The sequence below is a fragment of the Phasianus colchicus genome, chromosome 16 (genome assembly GCF_987193195.1).
Source record: "Phasianus colchicus chromosome 16, bPhaCol1.hap1.1, whole genome shotgun sequence".
Lineage (NCBI taxonomy): Eukaryota > Metazoa > Chordata > Aves > Galliformes > Phasianidae > Phasianus > Phasianus colchicus.
This window is the reverse complement of record NC_143451.1, coordinates 3,889,830-3,901,629: the sequence shown is the minus strand read 5'-3', so window position 1 is coordinate 3,901,629 and position 11,800 is coordinate 3,889,830. Positions and strand designations below refer to the sequence as shown.

At 48.4% G+C, this 11,800-nt stretch overlaps 1 protein-coding gene across 2 annotated transcripts in view; it reads right to left on the bottom strand.

Moving 5' to 3' along the window:
* Nucleotides 1-4,625: 4,625 nt before the first annotated feature.
* Nucleotides 4,626-11,800, bottom strand: part of ADCY9 (adenylate cyclase 9) — a 59,586-nt gene continuing 52,411 nt past the window's right edge. For both annotated transcript variants that reach the window (XM_090151637.1, XM_031595271.2), the window contains 2 exons: nt 10,437-10,478; nt 4,626-6,778 (listed from right to left, as the gene is read on the bottom strand). In XM_090151637.1, the coding sequence (XP_090007763.1) occupies nt 5,590-6,778; nt 10,437-10,478 (1,231 nt within the window). In that variant the 3' untranslated portion in view covers nt 4,626-5,589. The remainder of the gene's footprint in view (nt 6,779-10,436; nt 10,479-11,800) is intronic.

The following is an 11,800-nucleotide window of genomic DNA, read 5'->3' as shown; positions in this document are numbered from 1 at the left end:
CGAAGCTGTGAAATGAGAATTGCTGCTCGGCACCACAAAGCAACAAAATTTCGTTACCGAAAGCCAAACAATGATTAACAAATGAGAACAAAAGCCCGCTGCGTTCCCAGGCCGTGCACATCCTTGGCTGGACCCCTGGCAGCCCTGCACAGCATTAATTGAATACAAAGTGCTGGTGGGCCTTTGGCCAGAGCCATGCGTTATAAAAGGGGCAGAGCGGGGGAAGCACTGCTCCAGGGAGAGAGCTGGCCCCAGAGATGGGAAGGAAGCTTCTGACAAATGGAGACCGGTTCCTGGGGCGTTGGAGCTGTGCAGGCAGCCCTGGACTGCAGGTTTATGGGCTGGGGAGAACTCAGCAGCAGCCAGAGCTGCCCAAAGAAAACCCCACAGATACTCCATGGAATGAGGCAAGGAGTGCAGCTCACTGCCTGCTGACCCCAGCAGGGCACAGCAGACAGCCTGCACCCCACAACAAAGCTGGAACCAAACGGAGCATGGAGCTTCTGCAGCGCCAGCAGGCATGGCAGCAGTTGGGAACACGGCCCTCCTGAGATGCTGAGAAATGTGGCCCTAGGAGACCTGGTACACAAACATGGCAGGAGATGTAGGGCTTTTCTTGCACCCAGAGGCCCCTGTTAAACTAAATGCACGCAGGAGCCAATATCCTTAAAGACATTTGTATAGGGTGTGACCTAAAGCAGAGAAAGAAGAAACCCAAAAATGGGGCAACGTTGGGAGAACACAGACCTGGAAAGGAAAACAGAATGAGCAGGTTTATTTGAAATACTGTCATAAGATTTATTAAAAACCATCCCTCGGCAGTTCACAATCACCACGACCTACAACAGAAATCCAGCAGGGAACACCTGAGCAGCTTTCAGCCATGGCAGCAGGACGACACCCAGGGACACATGGGGCGCACATACGGGAACTGGTGGAACACTGCTGCTGCCCACCGGCTGTACTGAGTGTGCTCTGCTACTTACCTCATCTTTGGGAAATAAGGTTGAAAGCACAGGAAGGAGCAATACGTCAGCACTCGCAGAAGAACCAGACATCACTCTTCCATGGCTCCAGAACGAAGCTGGCAGCAGCGTGGACCCAATGCTCCAGGATCTGAGCGGAAGGTCCAGCCCAGCACAGAGGTAGGGAAAGGGATGTGGTGAGGGTCATGGGTGTCTGTGTGTCTGTGCTCAGCAGTGCCAGGAGGGAGCAGAGCAATGGGGCTCCGTGGGATCCCGAGGACACCTCCAATCCTCCAGGCCAAGGTCCAGCAATGCACAGTCCTCCACCAAACCACAGCTCAGGGATGGGAGAGCTGCGGTGGCAGAGCTGCACTGCGATGCTGAACCACCTGTGGCAGCCCCAGATGTGTTCTGCTCCATCTTCCCTTCTGACAGAGCCACAGGCACGGCTCAGCTCACCTTCAGCAACTCCCAGGAAAGCAGATCCTTGCCCTGGGGGCTCTTGCTCCAGAATAATGACATCCCAGGGGGTTATGGCCATGCAAATGAGACTCTGCTGTTCCAGAAGAAAGCATCCACACCACCTGCTATAGGATCACTGCCTGCTGCATGCCTGCACCCAGCACAGCAGCTCTGGGCCATGAACTCCTCCAGCATTTCAGACGCCGCCTAAACACGAAATCAACCCGGCGGATTCATGGGATGTCAAAGAAACACTGAAAAGCCAGACTGAAAAGCGAGGGCTCAAAAAGCGCCGCTCTGAACCACAGTGCTTTGGAGCAACGGGGCTGCGATGGGAGCAGTGCTGAAGCAAAATCAAAACAGCCAACAAACTTCAAGTTGACAGAGTGTATTGTGGGTTACGTTCTTGGCTTTTCTACATCTAAGGCAGCGTGAAATGACCTGCGATACAGCAAAACAGTTCAATATACAATCGATTACAGATCGGTAGCGACGAGTCGGAGGTGAGACGCGGTTCTCTATGTACAGGGAGAGCTCTGACACGGCCTGGCTCCATTTCTGCAGGTGGGGACAGCACTGCTGCGAGCCACACTGCTGCGTGTGCACAGCTGGGAGGTGCAGGAATACAGAGATGCAGCAAAGACACAACTCCCAGCCAACCCGGCTGCTTCAAGCCATCACTGTGATTTTCTTTTCCCTATGCAATTCCACATTGCACCACAGCATCACAGCAAGCACAGCCCTCACACTGCTGGTGCTGCACGTAGCCGGCCCCACATCCTGCACCAACCTAAAGCTGTGCTTCAGCAGTGGGAAAGTCACACAACCACCACAAATGCTCTGTAGCACCTGACTGCCCGTCCCAAAGGCACAGCCGACCCACTGCGTGCCACCAGCCAGCTCCAGCTGCTCACACACCGCTTTCTGCTCCGAAACAAAGCAGAATTTCTCTCTTTTTTTTTTTTTTTTTTTTTTGCTCAGCCACACTGATCTCCAGATGGTCATCACCCCCCAGAGCAACTCTGGGCCATTCTGTAGGGAAATGCAGATGGGGGCAGTGGAAGCGGCCCAGGTGCTGAGGAGCAAACAGTGCTCAGCCATCGCTCTGCACAGAACCGGGGTCCTCACACATCCCCTCCAGCCCCAAAGCAAGTGGGGGGACCAGAGGCAGCTGCTGTGCACAGCAAGGACACCCCGAGCTGCTACAGCCAAACCTCAGGTGCTCTCAGCCTTTGCAACAGTGCAAAATAAAGGTGTGAAGCACACAACTGCTCCCTTGCAACACAGCAGGGTGAAAGTTTAAGAAACGAGTTACAGTTCGGTGATTTCAAGGCCTGAAGAAGGGATACCCCAAGAGTTACTTCCTGAGAAGCCCTTTTTCTGGCCCCACGCAGACTGACCCAGCTCTGGGGGATCCTCCTGGGCCCACATTGTGCCCTCTGAACCTCAGGGCTCTGCAGCAGTAGGAGCTGCCGCTGTGCTGCTGCTCGGCCCAGGGGCTGACCCTGCGCTTTGGGAAGCAGCAGGCAGGGCTCTTCTCACCCCAAATCAAAACCATTGGGCATAAATCAACAGGAACACCACCTACTTGTTTACAAACGAGAAATTCATTTTCACAGAAGCAGCTGCGAGGAGGAAATGAAGGTTTTTGCGTGCTGGATGGGGATGCCACCACAGAAATCACTGAGAACCATCCTCTTCACCCCGTGTTCCCCACAACACCCCATGGCACACACAGCCCCAGCCCAGGCCTGCAGCAACCTCACCTCCCTGTCTGGACATTTCAAGACTCCCATTTCTGCTGGGCACCCCAGCCCACCCACCAGCATCACTGCACCCACAAGACAGTGATGCAGCATGGGAGCAAACCTCAGTGGGCAGAGCTCTGTGCAACCAAGGGAAAAAAGAGAAAGGGGGGTTGAACGACCTTGAGACCCCAAATATAACACCAGAAGGCAGGTAAGCAATTCTGCAGCACTCTCCTACTGTAAGAAAAGGAATACTGATAAACACCCCACTGGAACAAGAATGCTAGAAATGGTTTCAAGAATACATTCTTCAGATGCAAGAGGTATTTGTAGAGTTACAGGACCTGAAAGGTGGAAGGGAAGTGCAACCAGCTGGGGGTGGGTTTAGGTTGGGGAGAAGGAAGGCTGCTGTAAAACTCCATGTTACTACAAACTTGATAGCATTGCTTGCAGAGACAGCCCCAAAAGAGTACGGGGATGTGCACCCCCTGGTCTTTGTATGCTGGGAAATGGAGCAAGAGAGATTCATCCAACACAACTGAGAAACGTGTGAGCAGCAGCTCTTGTGAGAACAGCGTGCAGAGTCTTGTTGAAGGTAAGAGAGCCAGAAATCTCCCAGCTTCACACTGACAAAGGGCTCTGTGCTCACCAGGGAGCGTGGATGGAGCTCAGAGGGCTGAAGAGGAACGCGGCAATGTATGCATTTATTACTCAAAGTCCAAAAATCACATCAGGAATAAAAAGAAAAACCGATATATATTCTGAATTTGGGTCGGATGGAGAGGATTGAGACACGCGGGGATAGGCAGACAGCACAGCACATCACCAGCTCCTCCCTGCCTACACAACTTATTCGGGGCGCAAAAATTCATTCATTCTATTTGGTGTTGCAAGGAGACAGTGAAACTGGAATAGCTGAATAACAAATACAATGAATCAGAGCCAAAGCGGGGCAGCGATGCGAGCAGACGGGGTGATGGAAGCACACAGAGGGCAAACTGGGGCAGTGCTCCTCTGTGCATGGGGAACCTGCACAGCCGTCGGAGGGCTGGGAGAGCATCACGCTTCTCAGCTCACCCAGTGATTCTGCCCCATTCCTGCTTCCAGCAGAGAGCATGCTGTTCTATTCCCTGCTGCAAGAGCGCAGCGTAGGGGGCACAGCCTGAAAAAACGTCGTGCAGCACCGTCAGTTGAGTGCAGAGGGAAGCTGGGGTACTCAGTGGTACTCAGTGGTGTGGTGTGGCTTGGGAAATTCCACTGGTTTGGAAACAAATATTGCCTGGGTAACATCCTCACAGTGCTTGGTGGCTCAGAGAGGCTGAAACGCTGCCTTATTAACTCCCATTAAACCAATGGACAAATTCATCTCTCCTGCTCTCCTCCACAAAAAAAAAAAAAAAGAAAGAAAAAAGAAAAAAAAAAAGGAAAAGAAATAAAATAAATAAATAAATAAAGGCATCTCCAAAACATTTATTTGACTTTTCTCTCTCTCTCTCTCTCGGATCAGAGCAGCCTTCACCTACCTTCGCCAATTCAGCCGGCGAGTGGAGTGACACGAAACACTTTTAGACACATGTAAGACCCAAACAGCAATGCTCTCCTGGGCACTCGGCTGCTTCTGGAAGCCTGTCCCGAGAGCTGGTGCAGTCCAACCCCTTATTCCATTCCCACAGATCAGTAACTCAATGGCTATATGGAAAAGAAGTGTATCCAAAGCACACAATGGCACATTAAGTTTGAAGAAAGCATCGGTAAAGGAGAATAAAACTACAGCAGTTGTTCAGCCTACTCTACCTAAATGTTGAGCCACTGCAGAACTCCTCCTCCAGCCCAATCCAAAGGAAAATTCTGTCACCCCCTTGCCAAGACATTCTCTCGTGGTACGTTACTGGCACTTGATGTCAGTCTCACACGGTAGATACATGCACGTTGGTCTGTGTGTTTACATACAAAAGGTCTGATGACAGTAAAATATTGTTCAGATAGATATAAAAAACCCAAGGAGTTGCATCGGCCAAAAAAAGTGTTTTGTGAGAAACAACAATAAAAATGATATAACCACAGCTTTTCTTTAAAATTAGATAAATACCCAAAGCTATGATTTCACTTGGGGCCTCTGTACCTCGACAGGGAGTCCAATGGAGTATATCTGAAGGCACTTAATATCCTCTACTCAGCTGTAAGATGGTTGCACAGGGAGCTGGGGAGCTGGGGGATGTGATTTGGGGCATGGAGGAGAGAGATGGATGAAAACGAGCCCTGAGGAGCTGTGATCCACACAGCACCAGGCGCTGAAATGAAAACAAACGTACAACCCAGGTGTTGAGAAGGTCTCTCTTGAAAAAGAAAACCGCCAATTGCAAATGTCTTTGTGTTTCTATTGACAGAGCACTTCATGCAACTCTGACAGTGCATCATACACTCTTAGAGATATTTAGCTTTGTCAGTTCATTCACCTCCTCAGTTCCTGCTTCCTCACAGTCAGTCTTCTCTACAGCTTTGCCAAACCTGCACCTCTCTTCTGCTTTCGTCGACTCTTTCTGGAGCTTCTTGGAGGAAGGAAGAGCGTCCTTGGTTTCTGAGTTATCTGTGCCATGGGCTATCTTATCAGAATTCTGTACAGAAGGCACCAGGTTGGCAATCTCATCGGTCGGAGATCGCCCAATGCTGCCATCCACCTGAACCCGAATGTCTGGAGATATAGACAACTGGTGATGTGGCACAATCCCGTTGTCCATGCATTTGGGGTACAGGTAGGTCTTCATCTGACCTTTCCCCTTCACATTGACCGTCCCCCTGTAGTCAAAGTCATACCCCATCTTGCTCAGGATGCGGTAGCTCTCCTCACTCACCTGTATGCGACACTCGACGCCAGTGGTGTCCATTCTGCTCGCAATGTTCACAGTGTCACCCCAAATGTCATACAGTAACTTGGTGGTGCCGATGACCCCCGCAGTCAGGGGGCCGTGATTAAAGCCAATCCGAAGTTTAAAATTAAACCACAGCATGTTGTTGTTGAAGTCATCCACCACTCGCATCATTTCTTTGGCAAATTCAAAAAGGGTCTGCAGATGCCCGTGGGGATGGTTGTTGTCCTGACACTGCGACGTGTTCAGTCCCGAAGCAGCCATGTAGGTCGCCCCGATGGTTTTGATTTTCTCGATGCTGCTGTAATGGGGTTTGCTCAGCAGCTCGTCGAAATCCCCGATCAGTTCGTTCAGGACCCTGTAGCACTCTTTGCCTCCTTCGTAGTTCTCTTCGTAGAACTCGCTGAAGTTCACAATACTGGCAAAGATCACCCCGCCGCTGTCGTGGTTCTTGGAATAGCTCTGGGAAACCTTCAGCTGCTCAGCCACGTGGTAGGGGATGATGTTCCTCAGCAGCCAGTCGGCTTGATCCCTCATGCTCTGAATTTTGGTGCGATGAAGATCAGCCTCCACGTCCCCATGGTAGTGCAGGCGGTAACTGACCTCGAACTCTCGGTTCAGGAACCAGACCAGGAGCAGCAGGAGGAAGACCACCAAAATCACTTCCTGACCTATCAGGTCTGCAGGCCTCTTCACGTGGGCTGGCATCGAACTGTTGCACGGACTTTTCCTGGAGCTGGAAGCAAGGGAAGGGGGAGAACATGAAACGTGCAATGAAAAAACTGAGCCGCTGGGCACTGCGGCTCCTAAGCCAGAAAAATGTGGAGGAAGCGTAGGGCACATCCTGAATTAGAAAAGGTGCTTTGAAATATTCCCCTGCTATTAAGATGGCTAAAGAATTACCTTCATTCTTAAAACTCACCAAGCAGTGCCTTAAAGGGAACCACCAGGTTTAGCAACACAGAAAACTCCCCCAGCTCTACGTCAGCGTAAATCGTAAACATTTCACTAAGGCAGCAGTTACTGTTATTTATAAATACCTAACTTTAAAACAACATGTGAACAGATGTATGTACAAATGCTTAGTAATGCTGGTGTGTTCAGCTACACAGTGTACAGGCACGTCTGTCTGCAGGTACGGGACGTCTGACTGCGTGAGATTTGCAGAGTTCATCACTTCTTTGTACTACCACCAATACTCAGAAGCACCTGCTTTATAATGTTAGTCTGAAAAGACACCAGTATGGACCCTGGAAAGTAAGGCTGAACCCACACAGATCGGCACACAGAGTTTCCAGAGTCACTTAACCACAGTTTTTCCTATAAAAGCATTTCTGCTGAAGCATAGGACTGCGTACGGGCAGACGCATGCTGAGGTTTTTCCAGGTTAAGAAATGGTTTGATGAGGGAAAGCATCACATCCACATTCTGCTTGAAAAACAGAAAGACAACCCATATCTCAGCAACTGCCTCTTCCTCTGATGAAGGTATGTTAGCAAAAGAGATCAAAACTCAAAGCACAGCAGTCGCAACAGATCAAACCAACTTTGAATTGGTTTCTGTAACGCAAACATTTGCAGGTTCAGTTCAGTTCTTTATGCCCATGAAGGACACGCTTCCATTTCTGCAGTCAGAGCCAACACGTTACCAGCAGAGCCACATTCCAGACCCAACTTTGTTTTCTGGATGCTCAAACACCTGACTGACAGTACAGCCAGGGGGCTGTGATGGAGCAAAACCAGCACAGATGAAGACGCACTGTCCCTGACAACATCCTGTTACATCTCTATTGACCATCACCCTGGTGAGCCTATAGGAGGGAGAGGTACTGACAGTATGCACAGCTGAGAAGCTATAGGCTGAATTCCAGATTCGTGATAAGGCTGTGTGTTATGCTGGGAATTATTCCTTTGTTCTTTCAGCCATAAATACACATCTCCCAGGAGAAAACAGAACAAGGGAGAGCAGGTGAGTCCAGCTCTGTGAATAAGGAAGGCTGGAGAAGGTGGGGAGCAGAGCTGGGCCAAGGAGCACAACACAGGTTGTGCTCAGAACGGTTGATTATCTTCTGTGTCATGCAGGGAAAGATCTGAGCAATGCCAAGTTACTCCTCTGAGAGTACATGAGTTTGATTCAGATAATCTGCTCTAACATCAAACATCCCGGCCACCGGGATTTATTTAAGTCATTAGAGGCTTTTTATTTAGTGTTTATTGTACAAAATGCCCTCAAAGTACTTTAACTCCTCTTAAATAAATTAGGAAAGCGTCACACGCTCTCCATTACAAAAAGCAGCCTGTGTGGAATGCCAGGGCTGCCTTCAGGAGGAAAGGCTGCTCCATTCACAGCTCCGCAGTGCTGGCACCCACCAGCTCCCAGCCATCTCAAGCACCAACCTGACCTTGCTCCCACACAGCCCACAGATCTGCATGTGAAATGAGAGTGACTCACTTGTAAGCTGACCTGATTTCATTAAGGAGGTAATGGGTTAGTGTCTCAAAAAGGAAGGTGCGGGATCTTTTCCAGAGCAGGCGTTTTTTCACCTCCACGTGCATGGGAACAAAAAGCCTCACCGCTAAGCTGACAGAGGAAACAACCACATCCATCTGAAAATCACATTGCTTGGACACTGCAGCAAACAGGCTGCAGGTCATCTCATGCACTCAAAGATGACCCTCTGCCCAACGCTGCCCTGGGGAATGCAAAGACGACCAGAACACCACACCCAAAAGGATCACACAAAATCAAATCCTCTTCAAGCTCCAATTTTACAAAGCATTAGAAAAACCCTATAGGCTCACCAGGATGATGGTCAATAGAGATGGAACAGGGTGTTGGCAGGGATGGTGCGGCAGAAAAATCATTTTGAAAGTCATTCAAACTGAAATCTTGAGCTGATGGTGTTCCTTTAAGTCAAACTTTAGAGCACTTCCTGGCACAGACACTGAACTAGTAACTTGGCACCTCCACCCAGCCTGGGCTCAATACAGAACAAGTGAGAGCTCCGGAGATAGAATCTCCTTTGGCTTGATCACAGATCATAAAGATAATGGCTTTCCACTTATAAAGATTTCTGGAAAGCCGTTCTGTTTCTGAGCCAATAACCTATGTTTGGATTTGGATTTCTTACTATATTTAAAGTGGATGCACGCCTGCTGCTCTCAAAACAGGCCGTCATGGTGGAATGGTGAGAAAAAGGGAAATCAAACAGCTGCTTTCAAGGGAGAACATCACAAGGAGGCATCCTATAAGACCCCTAACATCAAGCAATGAAACGCTTCCACCCTGAGCAGCCCTCTGCCCCCTGCAGCACTGCACTCTACCTGCTCTGACAGAAGAAGTGAATGAGAACAAGAAATATTTCTTGCTTAGAAGACAAAGCGTAGCAGAACCTCTTCTGTGCTGAAGAACTGGTCTGTCTGGAAAATGGGACAAATCCCATGTTTGGATTTATTGAGGACAGCACAGACAGTCCAGAGATGAGCTCTATGCTAAGCCTTCATTACCATTCCTAGTATCTTCCTTCCCATGCTGTATTAATAATTATCTCCATTCTTGATCAAGAGGAGGGAATGGCTTCATCAAAGGCATGCAAATAAAGTTTGTCTGGGCCTCTCAGAGTAAAGGAAAAGCTTTTGTGCTGACTTGGGTGAGCACAGAACCTCTTTTCTTTATCTATTTCAGTTAGAAATGAGCAGCACGAATGTTTGTTAGGACAAGAGGGTTTCAACCTGTACCAAGAGTACACCACCTGGAGAAGGGCTTCATGCAGAGCTCCAGAACTGCAGTGTGTAACAACACACACTACGGAGACCAGGCAAGTCCAATTCTGTTGCAAAGCAACAGTAGAAACAACAGAATTAACTCCTACTTCTAACATACAAAGCAGAGAAAAACGATGTCATTCTGAGCAACACAAAACTTCACAAACTGATGAAGAACCACTAAAGATCCAAACTCAGGTTAACCCTCAGGCACTGCTCTCACCCCATCGCTTTACTTCATACACTGCTCCTTCTGCAAACTCTTTCAGTGCTTTGGTCTACAAAGTCAAGCAATCCCTGTTCTTTTGACTTTGCCTTTCCAACCACTCTGGCTTTGGTGAGCTGGAATTCCCTCACAAACATGTGCTCCTCTCCAGTTCTATCTCCTGTGAACTGGGTTTAAAAAGAACAGAGTCCATGACACAACGCAGTGACTGCTGCGTCAGCTTCCCAGTGAATTCTGGCCAAGTCTTCTAGAAAGGAAATCATGACCACAAGGAGTTTAAACACAACCTGCAGAACTGATTTGATGGATTCCCACGTGTACTGCTGCGATGCAAAGTTCTGCTGCATACAACCATTTGGAAATGCTTCTCTACACATAAAGATGGCCATTTGATTCAAGCTTACCTAAGGTTCTGTGCCAAGTCTAGATGCAAGGTTTCCACGGAGCTGAAATAAAAAAGCACTGATATCAGAAGGAAGCACCAGCAATAAACAAAGCATCCTGCCAGAATTCCTGGCTGCATTTTGAACTCTGGTGCAGCCAGCAGGAGCACAGGGGATCAACTCCAGGCAAAGTGGGAACGTGACTGCTCTGCAGCTTCTGTTTGGAAGAAGCAACCGTGGTCAGATGGAGAGATACACACATCTCTAAGGAGGACCTGATGGTAACGAAGGCAAGGCGATGCTTGGAACAGGTCATTGTTAGAGAATCCAAACTTACCTTGGAAACATGGGAAAGCAATATCAGAACTCTACAAACCAGCCATGCCTCCGTGCTTTCTCATCAGCAAAATACAAAGCTTTGTGAAAAGGCAAGAACACAAACAGGGAGCCTCTTTGAAAATGCTGTGAATGACAACAGTTCAAAAATTGCAGTTTTTATAAGGCAATTAAGTATTATAGCACTAAGAACTAGTTGCTTTTGGAAAAAGTACAGGAGGGATTGGCCTGTGATGCATGTGCATTACTGCTGTGACAAAAGATACCATCCTGAGTATTGGTAAGAAAGGAACAAAAAAATCATTATTATCGAGTTCCAGGGAGACACGAATTCAACCCTACTGCTGTTGCCCAGGAGCAGTTCTAAATGGGGCTGTTTCTCAGGTGAGCAGAACAGCTATGCCTGTCACTCAGTATTTTTTTTAGCATGCAATGGGTTGCATGAGTTCTGAACTTTACCATTAGCAGACATTGCTATACAAACCTGAACCACAAACACATTATCCTCGGGAAGATTTCTTAATATAGTGTTTCTTAAACATTATTCATAACTACACCTTCAACAGCCAGCAAAGGAGATGCTAGGAACTGATATGCTGCAGGGTCTCCTCCTCCCTGCTTGGGAACAGCTTTTCCCAACCCCTTAATAAAGCCACCATGTCATGTCCAGCTTTGTGTCCCTCCCTCTGCACAGTCATGAAACAGAGCCTACATACAAGCTGATCTACCAATTGCACCTGTAATTTGTTCTCAACAGAAACTGAATGCTTCTTCCCACCACAGAAGCTAGAAAAGGCTGTCCTGTCCTGTCCTCTATGCCCAGGTGTGTGCTGAGACAAAAAAGGGATTTTCTTTAGTATGAGCTGGAAACCATTTCTCAACAGGCACCAGTTTGGAATTGTTTTTTCTCTATGCAGGGACATGCTCTTCCTCTTGCAGCCACCTCTGAGTTACTTACACTCTGAGCAGCTGTTAAGGGGTGACTTTAATTCTGCCATTTTAATGTAAATTACATCAAGGTTAAAAGAGTCCACCAAACATACTCAGAG